This window comes from Populus alba, chromosome 6 (assembly GCF_005239225.2).
Source record: "Populus alba chromosome 6, ASM523922v2, whole genome shotgun sequence".
NCBI lineage: Eukaryota > Viridiplantae > Streptophyta > Magnoliopsida > Malpighiales > Salicaceae > Populus > Populus alba.
In genome coordinates, this window is record NC_133289.1 from 19,987,035 (window position 1) to 20,011,355 (window position 24,321).

Sequence of the window (24,321 nt, forward strand, 5' to 3'; positions counted from 1 at the left end):
TTATTTTCATGGTTTTATGTGTTAATATGTATTTCCATTTATATTCTCTCACGTATTGGTGTCTTATAGAATATTTTAACTTTATAATAATGATTTATTTCACAAAATATAATTTAATTTTGTCATAAAAACAATTGAAAAAACAAGGATAAAAGTTGACACTTATAAAAAACAAAACTTTTTTTTTTTTTTAACAAAAAACATGAAAAAATAAGTTTCATCCATAAATTTTTGAATTATACATGTTTGGTCCTTATTATTTTATATTTTATTATTTCAACCCAAGACTTTATTTTTGTCACGTTCACTCCTTGGATGTTGAGTAGGTGAGATAAAGTTGTTGAAAAAAGGTGATGAGAGAGAGAGTTATTCAATATGACAATCAAAATAGTTAAACTTGTTGTTAATAAATTCATTGTAAAAAGAAAAATTCAATAGAGGTGGTTTCAATAGAGGTGATTTTTTTTTAAAATCATTTTTTAAATGTTTGATTTTTAATTAATACCCTATCTTTTACTTCATAAATTATTTTGTTTAACTTTTAAAAAAACATTAATTGATATTTTGGACTGTTTCTATAATTTTACGATACTTTAAAAATATTATTTTAATTTATCTTAAAAGCATTTCACCTTAAACTTTAGATAGATAAATTGTATTTGCATTGTTTATTTATAAGAACAAGAATCATATGTGCTTAACGATTTGAGTTAACCTAGAAGATAAAAAAAAATTGCAAGATAAAAAGGATAGCCAAGATAAAAATATTTGTATGTGCATCCTTCTTTTACTTATAAAAAAATCAACTTCTTGCTCAAGTCTTGAATCAACATTAAATTTTTTATTTGATTTATCAGTTTTTGTTTTATTTTTGAATCTATTTTATTAAATACACACAACAACTTTCTATTCATTAATTAAGATTTTTTATGATATAACAATAAGCATATATATAGAATTAACCTAAAATCTTACTCAAAGCCTTTTGTTCTCTTATACATCTCTAGCTAAAAAAAGGTTTCATACACATAGATATAGAATTAAAGATTGTACTTAAAGTTTTACCATTGTCATTCAATCTCTCTATTCAAATAAAAAATTAAAGACCATTAATTGTATTCTTTAAAATCACAGATGATGACACCATGGAACTTTTTAAAGATATTTGTTTTTGAAAAAAAAGTTAATTTTTTTATATATTTTCATATCATTTTAACGTATTGATATTAGAAATAGATTTTAAAAATAAAAAAAATATTATTTTAATATATTTTTAAATAATTTTTTTTGAAAAAATAACCGTAATTAGAATACTAAAAAATAAAATAAAATGATTGTTACAACCTTAAATCCTCGTTTAATCAAACATGTACATAACCTTTTGGTAAAAACTCTCATTGCAAAACACGATGTCAAAACTTCAAAAATTTAAAGGTGCTGAGGACTTTGATTAGACCGTTTATAACAAAATAACAAAGAATTTATTTATTTTCTACAAAAGAATCCTACAGAAAACTGGATGGGGATAATAATCTGGGCGTGTTTGTGCATTGCATTTTGACAACAAACTTGCGTACCAAGCTTGAAAAAGAGATCATCAGTATTTTGTCTCGTTGGAAAACTGATCAAAACAGAAAAAAATGTTCATTGAATGTGAAAACAAGTGCACGTGTAAAGATAATCCCCGAGCGACCTCAGCTTTGTCACTTGGTGGCTTGAATTTATCGCACAGATCCTGCTCTAATGTTTATCCTGAAATTAAGAGAATGTACGTAGCCATAGACCAAAACACCATAGCCATATGCGTCCTCCGTCTGAAAGAGTAGAGAAGGATCGAGATTTTGGTGGTGATATACGGCAGGGATTGATAATTATTACAAGATCCTGGTACCCGGTTTTCAATCTTTATTACAATATATTCACATGGAACAAACATTACAGCTGAAGAAGCTCAAAGGCTAGCTAGCCGTGACAAATTCTGCAGGTAGAGATTTACAGCTAGGAACTGCGGGAAGTAATCGGTCATGCATGGACAGCCCATTGTTTCTTTGAATGCATACATAGCAAATTGCAACGCACCCCCTCTCCTCTCTGCTACCAGTTGCATGCATGCCACCTACAACTACTGTCATGTGCTAGCATTCAAGTGAATTAATTAAGGACATTATGCTACGTACCATCCCACAACGCCACAAAAAAGAAACAATTACAGCAACTTCACTACAGTGGGAGTAAAAACTGCATAATAAAACAAAGGGAAATGGACCATATATATTGCACCAGCCTCTTCCTTGTTGTGGGTCACGGTCCATTTGCCGCTTGCATGCCTCGCCCTGTTAAGGGGAGGGGAGATGTGGGGTAGAGAGAGCAGTCACAGAGAATGGAAAGATTGGTTTTCCTGGGTTTTTATTGGTCGCGACTTGTCATTCAAAGAAACAAAACCATGAACACTTGAGGGTCTAGTTCAGTAGTCAACTGCAAGGCTTGCCTTGCGACTGTCCCGAGTTCGATCCTCAAGAGTACCAGCCTGTCACCCCCGCGGTGCCTTACCTGTCTATTGGGCTTGCAGGATGTTCAGTGGGCCCGGGAATTAGTCGTGGTGCGTATAAGCTGGTCCAGACACCCCGGGTTATCAAAAAAAAAAAAAAAACCATGAGCACGGTGAGAGCCTGGGATCCTTCGATGCTACGTCCCCTCTCACCGTCTTCTAGAAAAATAGCCTGTGATATTGCATCTCTATCAAGAATTTGCGTGTTGTATGCATGGTACCTAGTGTTTGTTGTTGGTGGTGCTGATTGAAAAAATAATGGCCGGCCCCGCAGCCACCCCCACTAATAGCGGAAAATGACCTTACATTTTAAAGAGGGAAACACCGCAAGGGGCTGCATGTATACGTGTAGGGATCCTCTCAGGCTCAGGGACCCTTCTCCAATCTTGGCTAATTGAATCTCAATAAATGATATGAATTTAATATTACCATATCATAATATCGTTGTAGCAGGGAAGTTGAAGAATTGAATACTTCTTTATTTTGATAACTGAAGTCAAATCGAATTTGAAGCACCTAGCTAGCTGAGGTACACGGGTGTCCATTGCCAATCTTTGACCATCTTTATGGCCAAGACCACAAGAGATGTCGCAAAGGAGGGCATTGCATTTACCCTTAGGAAGGACTGCATGCCCTACCTGATTAATGGATTTATTATTCATAATATATTTTAAGAAAAACCGTATAAAAAATATGTTTTTTCTATGTATTGAGAAAATATCTTATTTTCTGAGAGTGAAAACTCCTCCAAAATAAAGCACCAAGACATTATAGATACGCCGACAAGAGTGCTTGTAAGGTTGTTGACATGTATGTATGGAGGTTTTTTTTTAAAAATTTTGTTGGGTGTAAGAAAACTAGAAGAGGAGTAATGTATAATGGGGATATTGATTGAAGGGTGGCAGGCTTTTTTCGGCGGTGGACAGGAACAAGTGCTGCCTCCTTATTGTCCCTATCCGAGGTTCCCACGTGGCAGGCTGATTTTGATTGGAGCCTTAAAGGTTTGCCCACGTGGCAATTACTGTCAGCAGACAGCACCATCGTCAAGTGGAAATGAGCCGTTTGATTATGACCCGTCACATCATGTCCGTCTGTTGCTTTGCAGGCGGTCCCACCCGCCTCTTCAAACCCTTGTTAAACGATTGGGGGAGGAAATGACCCACCCATTTTGACCTTGCGACTCACAGTTGTAAACTTCGATTCACCCTGCCCCTCCCTGCAAGCAATTATCTTATTTAAGATTTCAAATACTTGCAAAAAAAAAAAAAAAACATTCAGTTAAAATATATTCATTTTTTTGGATAAAAACGTTCATCAAATAAAATCTAAAAGAGCGTCTGTCGTTCATGAAATAAAAAGATTAAACAATCATAACCATTTCTTATATAAAAAAAGAAAGATACTAATATAATTAAGTTATAGTTTATTGGTCTGATTGATCATCATTGTGTACATTATTTTGATATTTGATATTGATGAGGTTCGAATTTATTCAATTGGGTTATGAGATAAACTCATATATTATATAAATAATTAATCTTCTGATTATGATTTGATTTCTCTAACCAAAATGACTAGTGGATCATATATGATACCTGTAAAAGGTCTATTTTTATATATTTTGGAATGTTTCGATGCTCAAATGAGTATCTTTTGAGAAAAAATATATACAATCATATTTGAGAGAAGAATTTTCAGAATAAATATATAACTAGGAGTTGAAAAATTAAACATGCCTTTGAGAGATATCCTAGTCTCTTTTATAGCTCATGATGCTTATCTCTTTTCAAAGAGAATGGGTTAAAGTGTAAGAAAGATATCTCTGACTGGTCAGGAAGTAAAATAAACCTAGTTGTTCTTGCTTTTGACTTTGCTTTTACTTTCTAAGATTTTTGAAAAACTACTCTAGTAAGAAACCTCCCATATCATCTATGTTTTAGTTCAAGAGGAGAAAAACCCACTCCATACATTTCTATTATTAAAACCTTTTTCCCCTTCTTTTAAATAGAACAAGTGGATCCTAAAAACATCAGTTTTGTTTCTAAAATGAGAGGCTCTCCTGTCTATGATAAGGAGTTCAGGTTTTAACCAGATCCTAAAAGGAGTAGCAAGGGACAAGAGCCTATCAGACTAGGTTCCAGGACAAGAGAGGGTGGTATATTGACATCCTCTTATGGTAGGGAGGTGAGAAACCTTTCTCACATTAGTTATTCTCCTACCCCTGTTAGAGATACCTAGGAGAGAAGGAGGTTGCCCTAGACTTCCATGGACGACGTCCCCATCAATATATGTGGTAAGGATGTAGAATGTGTGGCTCGCCACCAATCAGGAGAATATGAGGCATAAATGCATGATCTTGTTGAGCATATCAGCCAATAGACTCTAGGTTCCACTTAGAATTACTTTGAAATTACCGCCCCCCTATTTGTATGTATGTAATGGGGTATTCTTTCCCCCTTCAAGAGTTCACAAGAGAGGTGTTCAGTTACTTCCAGCTGGGTCCAGACCAATTGTATCCCAATGGATGAAAAATTTGTGTTCTCCTTTGAAACATTTTGGAGGTTCGTTAAGCTTAAACCTATAGTTAATGTATTCAAAAATTGCTATCAATTAGTTGAAATAATATGCGTTGGTTTTTTACTTTCGTTAATAGACCTATTGGCGTCATATAGGGGACTTTGTTGGAGAAGGTAATACATGTTAAGAAATGGAGGGGAAAATGGCTGGTTGTAAGATACAATGGGACAATCAATCACAGAGAGGGGCTGTAACCAATCTGGGGTTGTTCTCATTACTAAAAGGTCCCTTCACATGAAGAAAACAAACAGCCTTGTCTTATCTCAGATGAGGAGAAAAATTATACGTGTTGTGATAGCCTCAACTTTAACTGAATATGAAGTCAATAAGATGACCAAATGATACTACTAAGCTGTCTTGCAAAGTATGTTGCTTCCCTACTATTTTTTTAGCTTCCTTCATTTTATATTTGTTTTTACAGGACTAATAGCTAAAGAAGAAGGGGAAAATTCAACAAGGCCCGTAGAAAAGAGTTTACCCCGAGGGTCTTTATTTCTTGTGCCTAGTAGAGTTAAAGGTGTAAAGGTGATAAGGGACTTTCCCATCATTGATGGTCAGCCCTTCGCTCATGAGGGTTCTATGTTGCTGCCTGTTTTAAGAGGATGAGAGACTTTACCTCGATAGGATCTTGTGTTTTAGCCCTTTCTATAAAGGCTCATATGACGGTATTTTCTCAGCCTCAGCCTCAGCCTCTTGTCTTATCCACTGAACAACAACAACTAGGCCTTCCACTAGGGATGGTGTTGAGGAGTTCAAGGATATTTTTTCCCATTTGGCTCTTAGTTGTACCCTTTTTAATTTTCCCTCCCTGACGCATGAGAAGAGGTAACTCACGAAGGCTGTTCTTGGTGGAAAGTCAGGCCTTTGAAAAACCACCAAAATCCTTTAGTTAGGTCATACACAGCTAAGCCCAAAGGTGTGTCTGACATCTTGGTAGACCGACACCCATAAATGCTTAGGCTCAGCTCGTGACCGAGCTCAAGGGAGTTGAGTGTAGCATCTGGTTAGATCTATAAGCGCTGGGGCTTGGCTCGTGATCGAGTCTAGGGGAGCTGTGGTTGACATTTCACTAGATCTACAAGTACCTAGGCTTAGCGCGTGACCGAGTCTCGGAGAGTTGAGTCTGATAACTTGCTAGACCCACACATCCTTAAGCTCAATGTACAGTCAAGCACAATAGAGTTCGAGTTGGTATTTCTCTAAATTATCATTTTCAAAGTGATTATTTTTACGAGTAAAACATTTCTTTTAAATACACAGATTTTAGCGCTGGAGGCTATGATAATTAATAAGTGAATGTATACCTTATGTTATCATTCAATTTCGAATATAAAATATTCCACAAAATGGAAATCCCATTGATCTAAATGCCTTAAAAGAAAGAGAGAAAAAAAGTTTGTAGAAGAATACCATTAATTTTTATTAGTCAAGTCAATAAACTGAAAGGGTCCCAGGAATTACTGTTCCCGCCTGATTTCAGCAGTCTCCCTCTGTGATTTTGCAGTGAAAAGGAATTAGTAATTCTAATTCTTGTGGGGTAAATTATAAATTAAAGGACCTCACCTCAAGCACAGTTAAGAAGGAAAGGCCAACAGGCCTGCAAATTCCGAGGAAGTGAATTAATACAACAGGGAAAACGAAAAGTTGGATGATATTATCCCATGAAAACATAAAAAAGATAAAATTAAGGGGTAAAGACACTCCTTCAATATTTCAAACACAGTGGTGGTCTGGTGTGAATGGAATCCAAAGGTGAAGTTAATTCCAGTCACAAGAAATGGAGAGAGAGAGAGAGGGAGAGAGAGAAGGGAGTGTCTATAATGGCCTAATGGGGGTAATGTAACGGGGGTATGCAGTGTTTTAATTGGAAGTATTTAGACGTGGATGTGTGTGTAAATGTGATTCGTTGAAGCCAACTGTGCGTGAAGGGATTGGATACTGGGAGCTGTTTTCCATTTTTTTTTGGCCACCAGATTTTCAGAAACAAAGCAGCAATGTCATATGCCAATCTTTATCCACTTGATCCACTGATATACAAAAAAGAAGAGGCCTGTTTCTCTTTCTCCTTCTCTCTTTCGTATATATCTACTTGTTGTAATTTCTATTATTTTATTATATTCTAGAATTTTATTCTATTTCTGCATGTTCAGAGATATGTAAGTTAAGCTCATAGATACACATTGCAACTTGAATGCTTTTCTCTCTGTCTTTACTTCAATTTATTTTTTTACATCACCATTTATCTCCTACTGAGCTTGGCTTCTTCTTCTTCTTTTTTACTGATGACTTAATATTGTTAGCTGTGTCCATAAATCCTGGCTTTAATCTTAACCGGCTGGATTTAGGGTTTTGTTGGGGTTTGAATACAAGTCATGAAGCCATTCAATCTGGCTTTTACTTTCATGAAAATGGTTCCCTTAGCTCACAATTTGTCATATATAGGGAGTCAAATAGCGGGGCTGGTGGTAAGGCTCCTAAGGTTGATCTTTTCTCATCAGATCGGGGCATCCGACGAGAGAGAAGTTAGATATGGATCGGTCAATTGCAAGGGGCAGTGATAGCCCATTTCCATACACATTAGACCCAATTTGGAAGCATTTGAAGATGAACATTGAACAAAAACAAAGCACACAAGCCATTTGGCTTTGCTGTGTAGAGAGCCGTAGCAATCCAAGAGTTTAGAAAACATCTCTGTGAATGAATAATGAGAGGGTTAGATGTAGTTTTTAGTCAATTTCAAGGTGCAGTTGATATTTCCATGCTTACAGACATATATAGATCTCATTCTGAAAGAAGTTGGAGATAAACAATGAACAAAATGAAGCTACAGCAAGCCATTTGGCTTTGTCCTGTAGTAAACATACAGCAATTAATCTCGGAGTTTCTTTGGATTAAAAGAGAAGCTCTCACGAGCTATCAAGAGCGGTTACGGACTACATAATGAGCCAGGACTACATAATCTAGGTTTAAACTCGCATGTTAAAATGATGTATTTTGCTCCCTGCATGCACAACAATTGATCCTTGTGAAAAAACAGTGTCAGTTGCAAATTTGAATATAAAATTTAGATGTTAGTTCTAAGCAGTAGGTGACTAGGGGCTGATCTATTTATATTTACAGCAGCAATAAATTCTTTTCTCTAGGCTTTATTTTCACTGTTAATGCTGCCTGAAAACTCTGCTAAAAGACAGAGCCATGCCTCTGGGTCTGCCACCTCCAATCAGAGTGTGAAAACTTGAAGTGAAAATATATGCAGTGAAAAAGATGGCAAGAAACGGAAATAATATAAAAAGTAGAGAAAGAGGATGGTATGGAGCATTTCTGTCTTTAACATCTTGTGGAATGCCTTTGCAAAAGGTCCAAGTTCTCTGTTTCAAATGAACAGACTCAAATCATGTCGAGCAATTTGTTTTTAACAGAAGATTTGGAACTTTCTCTCCTCTTTTCTTTTTTTTTCCTCTAAAAAAAAAAGGAATTGAAAAGAGAAGGTTACAACAGTAATGGAGATTCTTCTGTCAGTCTTTATGTATGCTTTCGCTGACGTTTCCTGAGTCTGGTCCCATAGTACTTGCAGGCAAGATACCAGAATACCCTTTCATCGTGCCTAAAATGCCCTCTACCCATGAATAATCACTAGCAAATCAGGAAGTTGTAATCTAAAGAACCTCTCAATTACTAAAAAAACCCTGCTCCTCAATCAATCCAAGAATCCATCTTTAATGGATTTCCTATCTTCTACATGGGAATCACTTCGTATGTACTTTACATGATGATAACTTTCTTACTTCAACCTCTGAATGTTTTAGTTCAATCATTGGATTTTGTCACGCCTTTCTGAAATAATGTTAGATTATCTAAAGCTTTAGAACAATTCTGGTTAGAGTGGAAAAACTTTACATAAAAATTATGCTTTTTATGGGTTATGAATATTCTGAATATGTGCGGGCTTGAATATTAGCTTAGTGTTTCCTAAAAAAATAAGTTTTATGTTGAACATGAGACTCTATGATATTAATATCAGTTGGTCTTTTAGAGAATTGAAAGAAAATGTAAGTAAGAATTGTTGATTATGAGAGCTTGTAACTTATCTGCTTCCCTGTTTATCTAGTGACTCAAATATTTTATAGATTTTGATCATAACAATTTATATCAAGATGTAAGTTGCATGATAATTGCTTGATGAAAATATTGCAACTCATTATGAGTTTAGTGATTGTTAATGACATGTCAATTAGAAATAACCATTGGTTAAAAAAAGCATATACTTGGTGCATAGAATGTAATGCTCATTATTTTTTTAGTGATTGTTAATAATATGACTAGTTAGAAATAATTATAGGTTGAAAAAACAAATACTTGATTACATAGAATATGATGAGTGTTTACATCGTGATTAGAAAATATTTTTCATTGATCGTAAAATATTTTTCATTAAAAAGTTTGAAAATTGATTTTTTAAAATTCACTTTTCAGAAAATTATAGGTATTTGTGTCGACCCAAATTAAATGAGATGATGTTGGTGATGACCATGACATGCATTAGACATGCAAAAGTCCCATGACATTTACATTTCTACTCATTCATAGTTAGAGTTTTTATTTGAAAAAAAAAATTTGTGCACCGTCAACTTTTTCTTCCAAAGAGAGTACTGGAGATTCTTAGGGTGTTTGCTTTATTGAAGTTATATTCCTTGTTTTTTGTCAGTATCAATATGTTCTTGTAAAGTTATATTTTTATCGAATTCGATACTTCTTTGGCTTTAATTTCTTGATCCCTTTAACTATTGATACAACACAAAACGCTAGCTAGGACTATAGGATTCTCCTCAGTACTGATATTCTGAGCTTGAAGATGGTGGTGCTATTTCCTTTTGGATGGTGAAAGGAGGCGGAGTTTTTGTCGTTTGGTTAAGGGTAGTCTAGGAAAGCAACACCCTAATTGCTCATTTATGGCGGGTATTAAAACGGTAAGAAATGTGGTTTGCCAAACCAGGGAAAAATCCAAAAACATTTTAAAACCCTAGACTGTGATCAAACTAGTATTTATAACACCCATGAGGCCCTCCGGACTAGTACTCCGGATCAGCCTCTGCCTTTCTCTGCGTTGTGTACTTTTGTCCCTCAGACTCAGAATATTGAAAAAAAATCCTTATGATTCTTCCCACCCGCACTTTCTTCCTACATTCCTAAGTTGAAAAAGAAAGAGAGAGAGAGAGAGAGAGAGAGAGATGAGGGGTAGATCCTCTAAGCAAGAAACTAAAGAGGGCATGGGAACTGGTAAACTTAGTAAGCTGAAGGAAGAGCCTCACCTCTCTGGTGCTTATATACGTAGCCTTGTGAAACAGTTAACCTCTTCAAGAACCAAAGACCCCATGAATCCCAAAGGCCACGGCTCTGCTGATAGTGATGGTTTTTCTGGCAAAAATATGGCCGATTATAGCGAAGGTTTAAGTAAAAACCAAAAAAGCCAGCAACCCCAAGAACCTCAACCACACAAAAAACAGGTCAGGAGGAGACTGCACACCAGTAGGCCTTACCAAGAAAGGCTTCTTAATATGGCCGAGGCTAGAAGAGAGATTGTCACTGCCCTAAAGTTTCACAGAGCAGCTATGAAACAAGCCAATGAACAACAACAAGAACAGAAAAATCAACAAGAACAAGAACAGCAGCAGCAGCAATCATCGCTGCCTGTGCAGCTTTTACCCCCTCCTTGTTTTGAACAGGAAGGAAAAATAAAATCTAGGAGAAATCCAAGAATATATCCATCAAACTCTACCGATTTTTCTAATTATCTCGACAACTTTTCCTATACACCCTTCACTCCTCCTCCTCCCTGTCCTCCTCCATATCCCTTTTCCTGGCCTAGTTCTTCAATTCTTGACCCAACTACGGCTGAAAATATCAATTTCCCCCTTCCAAACCAAACCTTAGGTCTAAACCTCAATTTTCATGATTTTAACAACATAGATACCACTCTTTATTACAGCAGAGACAACCCACCATCAGTTTACTCATCCTCATCTCCATCATCTTCTTCTTTCCCTTCTCCTTTCACTGCCACCGAGGAGATTCCTTCAGTTTCAAATACATGCGAAGGAATGCCACCTGCAGCGTTTGATGTAACTGACTCATATGGTGGAGCCGGCTTACATCAAGTGATGGATGATGAGGAGATGGAAGAGATCAGATCAATAGGAGAACAACATCAAATGGAATGGAATGATACTATGAATTTGGTCACATCAGCATGGTGGTTCAAGTTCATGAAGACCATGGAGCTTGATCCTGAAGTGAAGACAGAGGATGATGGCTGCCATCCATTTGAACAGGTCATGGAATTCCCAGCATGGTTGAATGCAAATGATCAACAACATTTCAATGATCACTTCTCCCAAGACTATTTCCAAGATGCCGCCTTGCCTTGGTAAGAACCCAAAATCTTAATATGTAATTAAAAGATACATGGTAAATAAATAAATAAATAATGAGGAAAATGTTTTATGTTTCATGTCTGTTGTGCCACAGTAGGTGATTTTCTTGTCATTAAACGAATTAAGAGGTTTTGTTGATTTCAGACAACGAATTTCATTATCTGAATATGGTTTTAGATCAATAAATGCTTGCTAGAACCCTGAATTATACACGGATTAGCTAAGAGGTTGATCGGTGTGGGTTCAGATTTGCAGCAATAAACATTTGCAGTTTATGCTCTCTCTTTTCTTATCTCCTTTAAAATTTATGGCTTGCGAGGGACCTCTGAACCTAATCAATGAGATGATCACGGGCTTTACTTTATAGGCTGGCATTAATTCAATCAGACCGCAGAAGTTTTTCTCAATTGTTATTTATTTATTGATTAAGATTATTCCTTCGTTTTGGGGATTAACCATCTAGTTGCTGCGTGCTGAAAGAAAGTTTATTTTATTCCACACACGTCCACAAGCTGTTGGTGGCTGATGAGTTCACTGATTATATGTTTTTGTTTGGTTTTGGATGTACAGCATGGACATTGGAGAAATTGAAGGAGTTGATGGGGAGTGGCTAGCTTGACAAGGATTTTGATTATTTTTTGTTAATCAAATCCTTGGATGTTTTGTTCTCTTCTTTTTTTTTCTTTCTTTTTATCCATCGATCTTTTTCTTTAGTGGTCTTTGAGCAGCTTTGTGATTTTAATAAGGCATGCAATTAAAGAAGTTAAGGTTGGGCACTGCCAGGCCATGAAGAAAAATAATGTACTGGAGGAGTATGCTTTTCAGCTGCTTAATTATATTGAAATATTTATGCAGTTCTCACAAATCATATAACATTTCAACGTTTCGGAGGAGACACGCGTCTTTGTATAATCATAGCATAATGCATTTTCCGCATGTTCTATAAGCAACTTCAGTTTTGGGGAAAAATGGCAGCTTACAGCTCTTTATCTCTATCTACAGCTCACAAATATCCCTCTTGTTTTATTCTTTATCGTGAAAAGTCTGGGCAGATTCCTGTGATTTGGTTGAGCAGGGTGGTGGAAGTATAGCTATTTGTTTAGTCAAGCAAACTTTACCTCTTTGCACAAAGTTTCTGCTACTTCCATATTTCCGAGGGTTCTAATGTATATTGGTTCTGAAAACCAGTTCTTGTTCCTCCAAGAAGTCCATCCCATCTCCTCAGAAATCTCGTCATTGTAGTGGATGCAATGCATTACCTGTTTGTTCAAGCATGTTTTTGACCTTGCCAAGCTTCGATCATCATTCGACTTGTATAGCAAATCTGCCGTGTGCAGGTTGACATCACCTTAATTAATTTACCCCTCAGAAGTCATGCTGGGAATCCATGAATTCATCTCCTACCGGACAATGGTGTTTATATGATTAGTTCTTGAAAGAAAACAGTATGAACTCATTTAAGCATGGTAGAACCCATGCACACTAGTAAAACATAAGCGATTCTTTAAGAGTTGTTGTACAAAAATATTATTAAACCCGAATTGAAGGTTTATCGGGTTAAGAGGTCGGATTCCGAGTTATATTGATTAATTCAGGTTAATCTAAATCAATCCTTAAAAAATAATTTATGTGAATATAGACTATACATGTTGTAAATAATAAAGTTTAAAAAATTATTTTAAAAGATTTTTTATCTTACATTACAAAAAACAACTTTTTTTATTATGAACATAGAATATATATATATATTAAAGTGTTTCAAATCCCATATTGAAAAAATAACTTTTTTCTTGTGAACATAGACTGTATATATATATATATATATATATATATATATATATATATATATATATATATATATATATATATAGACACACACACACTAAAAGACTTCAAATCTCATATTTAAAAAATAAAACATTCTTCTATTATTTATATAGTGAATTTTTAAAAGGGTTAATAACCAACTAAAAAATATATATATAAAAAAAGGTCTTTGGCTAGGAGAAAAATCACATTTGAAAAAAAAAAAAAAAACAAGAAGTCTTTTTCTGGTTTTGTTGGGTCGCCTGGGTCACGGGTCAACCGTTTGACTATTTTTTTGTTTTTGTCGGTCTTTAACCTTACTCAGATCGATCCAACTACCGGGTCCAGGATCGACCCATCGAGCCATCCGAGTTTAATAACTATGGTTGCACATGTATGGATTGAGAATTTCTTTTAAAAGTTAGGATAATAATTAAAAAAATTGAAAAAATAATAGTCTAGAAAATATTTAGAGTTGATGAAGGACTTTTTAAAATTATTAAATGAACTAGCATAAAATATAATGAAAAGAAAAAAAATATATTAAAGACACATTAAAATTTTAATGAAAACATAACAAATATTAGAAAAATCTCATGATACTAAAAAATTCACTTACAAGATATCCATCACTCATGTAGCCATCACCTTTAAGCAACTCATATGACCCACTAGTAAATTTATTAGAGCTAATATCATAATAATATCAATAACAAAATTTTATTTTAAAAATAATGATTCGTGGGAAAAATAAAAAATAATAAATAAGCAACAAAAAGAGACAATTAAGTAGATGATAATTTAGGCAATGTTTAAGAACATGATGAAATTGTATTTTTTAAAAAATATATTTTTTTTGTTGAAAAATAAAATTTTTATGTTTTTAAATGATTTTGATATATTAATATTAAAAATAATTTTTTAAAAATAAAAATTATTATTTTGATGCATTTAAACAAATAACCACTATAAACTGCAACCACTACAAACCTCTCAACCACCTTTCAAACAACTTATTAGTTCATTATTAATGATCTCTATTTATAACCTTTTCCTTGATCTTGTATTCGTTTTTCTTTTATTAATAAATAAATAAGTAAAAAACAAAACCATGCCAAGCAGGCCAAACAAATAAATAAATAAGTAAAAAATAAGTTGAAACCAAACTCTTGTCAAAGCGCCAATACACCGTACCGGTTTCTTTTTCTTGCCACGCTATGCGGTTCCTTAAAACGCCCGAATTAGGGATTCTTACTGTTTTGACTGATTAATTAATCGCATCTTTCTTCAATTTCTGAGGATTAAAATAATTGGAAATCTGTACGAAGCAATCAAAGTTAGGTCTATGTGGACAGGACTGATGGAACTGAGATGATGTTTGTTTATTTGTGGTTTCAGGGATGCGAGAATGTCATTAAGTTGTTTCTTCGGCGGAGAAGACAATGAGACTGTGTAAATACTAGGACATGAACATGGTGCGATCGAAGAACATGGTGTATCTGACGGGCATGGTTGCTGTAATTTCTGAGTGATTTTTCGCACGTTTTCAGTTTTGATCAAGCTTGAAGGAGTTGCGCATGCCACAAGAGATCAAATATGGTCAAGCTTGTTGGTTGCTGTCAAAGAACCATCTCAACTCAATAACTTAAACTGTTAGGTGATGTTTCAAGATATAATTTATATTATTCTCTAACACACCTCCTCGAGTGAAAGTTCTTTGAGCTTGAAACTTGCACAGACCCATATTACCTTATGCTTATTTTTTATCAAATAAATAGAGATGAAGATATTCAAACTCGTGATCACTTGATCATAAGGCTCTGATACCATATCAAAGAACAATCTTAACTCAAAAATTGGAAGAATAGATCAAATATGGTCATCACGCTTACATCCTTAACTTAATTTCAAACTCATAATTATTTTCTGAGTTCTATATATCACACTGAAGCTTCCAGTCATGGAGGTGAATCTTGCATGAAACGCTAGAAGTTAGTTCAAGAAACATTTAGAGTAGTTAAGTAAGAAGCTACGTAGGCTGGAACAAATTTAAAGAATGGAGGCACTGATCTTGGCAAATAATAATCACAGTAGTATTTTTGTTCGACTAAGATTAGACAGACAGACTGTGCCTAAATTATTTTTCACAACTTACAATCAAAGCTCCAAATAGACTGTGCTTCCTAGTGACACCTCTACCGGAACTTGTGTTTTTAACTTAAATATGGAACTTCAAGAACATACTTAAATAATATCATAGTATAAGACCAGAGACTTAAATTTCATCAACCTTAAGATCAATAAAAAGGCAGAATGCCTAATGCCCCGCTTTGTGCGAGTCCGGCCAGTATCGATAGGTATCCACAGCTTACAAAGGCACGGGGTATCTGTCAATGGAATCGAGCCAAGGATTGTTCCTCGAAGGCTTTCTCACACGCCCCATGGACCTCCAAACCACGCTGTTGCACTTGAACCCAGACCCGAAAGCAATTTGCCAAATCCTGTCTCCTCTCCTCACCCTTTCCTTAGCTTCCAAGTAGGCCAACTCATACCAGACGCTGCTGCTAGAGGTGTTGCCGAACCTGTGCAGTGTCATTCTTGATGCCTCCATGTTCTTCTCGCTCAGTTCAAGATTCCTTTGCAGCTCATCGAGCACCGTCTTGCTGGCTGCATGGACACAGAAGTGCTCGAAGGCAAGCTTGTAGTCTGGAATGTAAGGCTTGGCCGGTGGCGATGATGGGGACCCGTTGCTGTTTCCAGATAAGTGCCTCCAAATCAGTGTGGTAAAGAAGAGGAGCTGCTCTGAGAAGGGTAGCACTAGAGGGCCTAGCGTGGTGATGTTGGTTTTGAGGGCTTCACCTCCTATTTCCACGAGGTCTTTGCTGACTTTCAGCCCCTTGAATTTCTGTTCATCTTCATCTTGGTAAATACACCTAATGATATTGGGTGGCAAAGATAAAAACAGACGAACACCACTAATTAGGAGGAGGGAAGTACATGAATTAGCTATGGCAAGAAACTGGACATCTCTTTCCAGAGAGAGGAAGAAAAGTGGCAAGAGCCATGATTAGTCTTCTTTTCTCACCCGAAGAGAAAATCGGGAAGCTTACCGTGGTATATGATGATTATAGAAAAATAAATGAATTTTCAAATAAATGATTGTGATCAAATTGACTCGTGGCTTTATTTGAAAAATTAAATTAAATTAAATATTTATCCAATGAAATTTAATCAACCCGGTTAAGCTTTCCAGGACATGGTTAATGTAATTAAATTTAGATCTTCTAAAATTATCTAACTTTTTTAAAACCCAACCCAAGTCAGTTTCTAGATTAATCTAGATGGAGTTTAATAATAAAGTTAATATATATATTTTTTCTAATTATTCAAAAAATGGTGCCTATTAACTGCTGACGGATATATATATAATTAAAAACCATGATGGAAAATGCTAATAGCATTTAATATAAAAAAAACTAAATTAGTCCCTAATCTATATATTCATTCTCAACTGACTCCTAAAAACTGATAAGATAAGATGAGTGGTATAAATATTACCCATTAAGTTTCTGTGAACCAATTCCACACCACCTAGTTTATCTGAAAGGCAATTAATTAAGACGGGCCAAACAAGCAAACCTGAAACTACGGTCATCAGCTCCTTTATGGGTCCGGACTAAATGTTCAAGGCGGTACTTGGCATGGCGAAAGTCGCGGCGGCGGTTAGACAAGAGCACGGCGGAGCAACCCATCCTAAAAAAGCAATTAGGAATAAGCATGGAACGGTCTCGGCCTGGATACCAATTGTAGCCCACCATCTCAGTGCTAACCACCACAGCATAATTATTTGGGTTAGCTTGTAACATGTCACGGGCTAAATCCACCGCTATAATCCCAGCACTGCAGCCCATACCACCAAGATTAAAGCTTAAAATGTTGCCCCTCATCTTGTAGTGATTGATGATCATGGCGGAGAGCGACGGCGTGGGGTTAAAGATGCTGCAGTTCACCACGAGGATCCCAACATCTTTGGGGCGGACCCTGGTTTTTTCAAAGAGCTCATCAAGGGCACCAAACATTACTGTTGAGGCTTCAAAACGCCCTTCCTTCATGGTTGCACAATTCTCGTGTGACATTATTGCTTTTGGAATATAGGTCTCGTCTCCCAAGCCTGATGATTTCAGAATTCTATTTTGGAATTCGAGGCTTGCCTCATCAAACTTGCCTGATTTCCTTGCTTGCTCGATGAACTGCTCCCTCGTCACCTACAGTGGGATTTAATTGTCATTATTAGACTTCGTGATATATATATATATATAGGGTTGGATCTATAATATTTGACTCGAAACCATTTGTAAATGCTATAGAAAACCCTTCAAAATAATACTAAATAATTGTTGACGCTCCATATAAACATCAACGATTCCTCTTTTCTCTTTTCTTTTACAAAACTCATTGATTCTGAAATTACAGAACATGGGCAACTTTTTCCCTCTTAATTTTCATCCTAGATATATAAAACAGATTTGACTCAAGAGTCACTTATCATGCCAAATGACTTCATTGAATATCCTAACTAATAATTAATTCCCACAATTTGACATATAATTTCACATCTTGAGAACCTGATTTTTTAAAGGAAAACAGCACCATACTGCACAAGTCAAGTTTCGATGTCACATAATCCATTAGAACTAAAACCTTTACTCGAGAATGACGTGAAAAAAATCCTTTTTAGGACGCTAATAAAGGAGGCAAAAAAGGGTGATAATGAGATAAATAGAAAGAATCAATACCTTGAGATCATCATCAGGACGATAACATGCAAAATCCATGAGATAAATAGACCTTGGGCGTGACATGAAGTGGACAGAAACTGTGAACACAAGAACACCAAAGGAAGCAAGCACGGTGGCAAGATCATAGCGAGCATCTTGCCAAAGCTTCTTCCACAACTCTTCCCTGCTAAGGCTCCCCACCTCAGCACTAAACACCAGGACCAGAACGGGAATGGTAGCCAAGTAGATGGCATGATTGATAAGGTAATGGTAACCCAACTTGACATACTTCAGATTCACCGATTGAAGAAAGTCAGGCAACCTTTTCCTGACCCTCACTGAAAATGTTAGTGAACCAGCGTTGGGCCCTGAAGACTCGACCCCATGCTTCACAATCTCGGTGGACAAGAGATCTCTTTCATTAGCCATTTTTAAGAGTCTTGTAAAGTCTTGATTCTTGATGAGAATGGTTAATGCGTATGTTATGTGTTTTTATACAAGCCTGCATGGGATTGGCATTAATACTGCTAACGCGAGGGGGTCTGCGGTGGGTGAGGAAAGTTAATGCCGACAACAACTTGAGTAAATGTGTAGTTGAAGTACCATCAATTGTCTTAAATTCTTCATTAAATAAAAGTGGGTCAGAATACAAAGTTCAACTAAAAATTTTACTTCGTTTTTTCAGCCATTACCATATAAAGAGGATGACTTCACTCTTTTGCTGCGTTTTCTTGTGATATAACATATACAGAAAGTGGTTGAGGCTTGAGACTGCTCGAGAAGAGTCCCTTGCCAGACTAACATGCACCAGCTGGACCTAGTTCATCCCGTATGATGTCAACTTTTTTGTTTTCTTGAACCACAATGTTAGCTTTTTTACTTTAGCTTCCACAGCTTAGCTTTTTACGTCATTCAGGTTCAGCACAGCCGTCGACATGGCCCAAAACGAGAGCAGCACGGCACATACATACTCCTATATAAAAGATAGAAAAATTAAATCGACAACTTTTAGCCACGTACTTATATAGGTGCTCTGCGTTCCGTCAAGGGCCGGGTCGGTTTTTTTTTTTTAACTACAAATGACGACGTTCAAGTACTGCAAATGTATTTTAAAGAAGAAGAAAAAATCTTGCAAATTGAGTTATAAACTATATTAGATTCAATAAGAATGTTTAATTTATTATATGATAAAAAAAAATGATAATAAATGTACTAAATTTATATATATAAAAAAAAGTGATATCAATGACTTGTAGAAAAAACAACCTTGCCCCAAACCTCATTCATTTTACATTTCAAATCCTTGAGCTTGAATGAGGAGAGAAAAAGTTGTTGATATTTTTTAGAAGAGAGAATGCTTTTGAGTGATTGAATTTCAACCACTAAATACTTTGATTTTAGTTTCTATCTTTTTTTTAAGAGGAATTCAATAAAGATAGTTTTCACCTTTTTTGGTGTCAAAAAAAATAAATCGAAGCTCGATAATTTTTTTTGTTTGACTTTATTTTGAATATTTAGACTGACTAAAATGTATTTCCTTGCTAGAAATGAGGCTATAGAGGTTTACAAGGTAATTGTTTTTTCAAGTTTTGAGTAAAACAATTGTTGAAAACTGATTTATTTTTTTTCATAAACTGAGACCTCATTTTTTTTATCACCAAAGTTATCTCAGATAGCATAAAAAGATGACATATGAACAACTTATCATCTATCAATATAGATTATGTGTTGTCCACAAAAAAATAAAAATAGAACACTAATGGTGGATGCTTTTTAAGAAAAAATAAAAATAAGTAGCGTTAGCCTGGGCTTCTAGACTCAAACACGCTTAGGTTTTCATGTTAGGTTAGATGTGCATGTCTAGTCTATGTGCACCTGTCTTTTCAATTTTTTTTCCTTATTTTTTTATATTTTTTAATTTCATTATTTTTAAATAAAATTATTTTGATGATGTTTAAATAATTATGCTATTATTTTCTAATAATATTAGTAACTTCCATGATAATAATAGGAAGTGATTCCTTAAATATGTATATATTAACCTAATATGCTTAATCTTCTAAATTTGTATGAATTCTTTATATGATTTTTTTAACATTAGTTTTGTATAAATTTTTAATATATCCGCAGCAATATTATCAATTTATTTTTAAAAAATTTTATCATTCAACATTGAGTTGAAGGAGAATTAGATTTCGTGATTTATTTTGGTTTGTTTTTTATGAGATTATCTTTTTATCATAACTCTGGTTATGAGTTTGGTAGGGTAACTCAAGTTATTTTTTTGTGTCCTTTTTTATTTGATTTTTTAATTTCAATCCCATCCATAAAAATTAAGTTTTTCGAGGATTAAGTTTCATATATTTTTTATTTAATTATTATGAGGTTATTCCATATTTATGTCCAGGTTACGGATTTAGTGTGTTAACTCGGGTCAAATTGAGTTATTTTTTTTAATTTTTTTTTTAAATTCATATTTTAACACTAGGTTGATTGAAAATTGAGATTCATAATTATTTTTTTTTGTTGTATCATTCCAGTCTCATGACTTGTTGTAAAAAAATATTTGTTATAAAAAAATATCATATTAATTACTTTTTTAAGTCAAATTATATTATTACTAGCATTCAAGTTACTTTTACACTCGCTAAATTATTCAAATTATATCAGAACAATTCTCATATAATTCAAATTTTTTTCTATTTAAAAAATATTTTTTTAATGTTAATTGTTTTTTAATTCAAATTGACTTGTAATACAGCGCATAGGCTAATAATACACAGTACATCCTAAAGAGAAAAGGAGTTCATGCATGGCATTAATGTCTTCATAGTAAAGTGGTGTTGATGGCACGAGCTGCTGTCTATACCCAAATAAATGCCCCACTAGCCGCCTGGCTGGCTACCTTGCGCGGTCAATGCATCTGATTTTTGGTTTCGAAGAACATGCATTTCTCCAAAAACCAGAGCTCGCCCTCCCATGGCAGCTCATTACTCAGAAAGGACAGGGAGACTTCAGGAGAGGGAAACAACTTGCCACTGATCTCTCGTACATATCTAGCTAAATTAAACTGCCATATTTAAGTGGTCATCAAGGCTGTTTATGCTTTCTTTTCTTTTGGTTGGGCGTTGGAAATGTGTATAAATTAAGACGTTTATGCAACAAACACTAAGAATCATTTCATTTCATGAAATCTAAATTTTCATTTATAGTTAGAAAAGTTGGTTAGGAGAAAATATTTTTTTGGTAAAAAATTAATTTAGTTTGGTTTTTAATAGAATGTTTTCATTTTATTTTGGATGGAAAAAACTTTTCAAAAATTATAAAAAAATAAAATAAAAATCTTATTATTTGTTGATTATATCAAATTCAATCTTTGATATTTTAATTACTATATATTTTATTTTGAATTTTTTTTTATTTCTTCTATTAGAATTTGATTTAATTTTATTTTTACATCAACTTTTATCCTTGTTTTTTTTATTGTTATTTGTTTTTCTTTTATCCTTTTTCTAATTGGGTTTTTTATTTATTAATTTATCATATTTGATCCTTGTTTTTTACTGCTATTTATTTTATTTGAAATAATTTATAAAATTGAAATTTTTTAATTTCATCCCATCCCCTTTCAACTTTTTTACGTTTCATATTTAATCTTTATTTTTTTGATTGTTTTTTTATTTAAAATAATTTATAAAATAAAGTTTTTTTCCTCTTAATTTCATCATCACATAATAGTTAAAATAACTAAGTGAGTTGTAGTTTTTAAACTTGATTGGAGGTTAACTTGGAGCAAGTTTCAAAGTCATGAATCAAATGGGTTGATGGTAACTAATCTAATTATTTTTATTTTTAATAAAATAAAAATAACATAACTTAAAAAAATCATAAAAAAAAAATTAATAAATTTTAACCGAATTTAAAAACAAAGATGGTGTTCTCAAAGTCAAACCATTATGGACCAACCCATTTCATGATTTTCACGTACGTAAAGTTTCCATCATACAAAAACTAGGTAGGAGTAATTTCTTATAACGCAACAACTTGTTTTATTAGGAGATTGAGATACAGTTAGAAGCGTATGGTCCACTTTAGATTAGATCAATCACATTCTTGAATCAAAATGGAGTCAACTTTGCAGCTGCCATGAAATTAAATCCTTGTTAACCGTCGACAACCAAAATATGAAATGTTCATCACGAGCATTGCTACCATTGTCTCAAATAGAGGATGCAATTGTGTTATTCTGAAAGCTTTTATTAAAAAATTACCATTCAAGCACTAACTCTCACGCAATTAATATTCATATATTTATATAAATTTTGAGAAGTGTAACTTAACTGATTATGTTTTAAATTTGCTCTTAAAAGATTACTAGTTGAGTCTCACAAATCTCAAAACCACTGTAAGCTTATATTATCGTTAACTTTAGGACTCGTGTGATTAGTAAATGCGCGTGTAAGTTGGCATTGACACCCACGTTGATCTAATAAAAATATTTATATATTTATAGCTCTAAGAGGTGTAACTTAACTGGTCAGGCTCTAAATTTGCTCTCTAAAGATCACCAATTCGAGTCTCGTAAATCTCAGTGCCACTGGAGATTTACATGGTCGTTAATTTCAAAACCCGTAGGATTAATCGAGGCGCACGCAAGCTGACCCGGACACCTAAATTAATAAAAAATATATATAATCATATATTTATCTTGTCTTATTATGACTTGAATAAATTGTCTAGTTATTAGTTAGGGTTTCTTTATTAGAAATTGTTGGGTGTTGATTTATTAGTTAGGGTTTCTTTATTAGAAATTTCGTCAATGATATTCTTATATATATTCTAATTTTATTTAAAAAACTTATTGCATTAAGTCTATATATCATATTACATCACAGGATGGAATAAACAGTGATTAGCTAGCAAGTATTATGGATATTTTTAGCTAGCAAGTATTATTTCAGTTTTAAGAGACACGAGCTACCTCGGGTATATCCAAAATTATTATTTTTTTCCAATTTGATCCGATACTTATAATCAAGTTGGTAACATATTTTATCTCATTTGCCGAACTCAAATTGTCTTCTTCTGTTTTTTTCTCTTACACTGGGACTTCATGACTGTAATGTTACACTGAATGGGATGTTTGAGGACCTGTCTTGTTTTTTCTCGTATAAATCCACAGAGCTTTTTGTCTTGCCTCGTAATGTCAGCACATGGTGCCTTCCAATCACATCAAGGCCGTTGAGCATCAAGATCTTACTTTTCTATATATCTTGATAATATCAGGATGGTAAAAGTTTCATTTAAAGCAAACTCCCAATATTAATTCTAAGTTATTAGATGCACTATTTGTCTATAAATTTAATTAAAAACCAAAACACCACAATTCGATTCGATTCAGTATAACAATTTTAATTTCTCTTATTGGTTTGAAAACTGGACTAATAACAAAAGTCCGATTTTATTTAATTTAAATACTTTAATTCTTCAAGATTTTTCATCAAAAATAAAATAAATTTTAGAATAGAAAATCTTACATCAAAAAAAAAATTAAATAATCAAACTTAATCCTTCTTCCAAGAAAAAAATTAAAAGCTTGTTTAGAAACATGATTGTAATTGTTTTTCAAATAATTTTTTGTACCAAAACATATATAAATAATATTTTTTTATTTTTTTAAAAAATTATTTTTAACATAGAACATCAAAATTTTTCAAAGCAAGTATTAATGCCCTGGCAGTTGGATCAACGCTACCCCACTTGAACGCTATGTTCACAGCTTTTCATGGCGAGGTTCTGATGGGCACTTGTATCCAACTGAAGCTGTGGACGATATGAGAAAGCATCCGCAATATCTATGTAAGATCCTTGTGAACGGAAGGGATAGTTGACCAGGTAAGATCGAAATCTAGCGCTTTAATTTGATGATGCGTGGATCGTTTTATCGAGAGCAGTTGAATATCCATATCTGATCATTGATGATGAAAGAGCATCTCTTTCAGAATCCGGAAGGTATCTTCTTACCTCATCGTTGATGATATATATCATAAGCAGGCAAAGGCAATGGCAATGGCACCGGCATCCTTTCTGGTGTTATATGTAACTAACTCTCCGGCGCCTACCATGACTTTCCGATGCCATGCCTGCCCGCTCGCTCTCGTGAGTTGGGTGAAAAGCCGTG

At 34.2% G+C, this 24,321-nt stretch overlaps 2 protein-coding genes across 2 annotated transcripts; one reads left to right on the forward strand and one right to left on the reverse strand.

Annotated features, from left to right (window-relative positions):
- The first annotated feature begins 9,721 nt into the window (after positions 1-9,721).
- Positions 9,722-12,451, forward strand: LOC118030624 (uncharacterized). The gene is made up of 2 exons (XM_035034801.2): positions 9,722-11,549; positions 12,127-12,451. The coding sequence occupies exons 1-2, from the start codon at positions 10,354-10,356 to the stop codon at positions 12,173-12,175; spliced, it is 1,245 nt and encodes a 414-aa protein (XP_034890692.1). The 5' UTR covers positions 9,722-10,353; the 3' UTR covers positions 12,176-12,451.
- Positions 12,452-15,410: 2,959 nt separating this feature from the next.
- Positions 15,411-18,613, reverse strand: LOC118030625 (3-ketoacyl-CoA synthase 10). The gene is made up of 3 exons (XM_035034802.2): positions 18,159-18,613; positions 17,002-17,627; positions 15,411-16,295 (listed from the first exon to the last, which is right to left on the reverse strand). Exons 1-3 carry the CDS (start codon positions 18,567-18,569, stop codon positions 15,731-15,733), a joined length of 1,602 nt encoding a protein of 533 aa, XP_034890693.1. The 5' UTR covers positions 18,570-18,613; the 3' UTR covers positions 15,411-15,730.
- Between the last annotated feature and the right edge of the window lie 5,708 nt (positions 18,614-24,321).

Coding starts and splice junctions, on each gene's coding strand:
- LOC118030624 (XM_035034801.2), top strand. CDS start 10,354: ATGAGGGGTAGATCCTCTAAGCAAGAAACTAAAGAGGGCATGGGAACT. Junction 11,550..12,126: donor CAAGATGCCGCCTTGCCTTG/GTAAGAACCCAA, acceptor TTGGATGTACAG/CATGGACATTGGAGAAATTG.
- LOC118030625 (XM_035034802.2), bottom strand. CDS start 18,569: ATGGCTAATGAAAGAGATCTCTTGTCCACCGAGATTGTGAAGCATGGG. Junction 17,628..18,158: donor GTCCTGATGATGATCTCAAG/GTATTGATTCTT, acceptor ATCCCACTGTAG/GTGACGAGGGAGCAGTTCAT. Junction 16,296..17,001: donor GCTGATGACCGTAGTTTCAG/GTTTGCTTGTTT, acceptor CAATATCATTAG/GTGTATTTACCAAGATGAAG.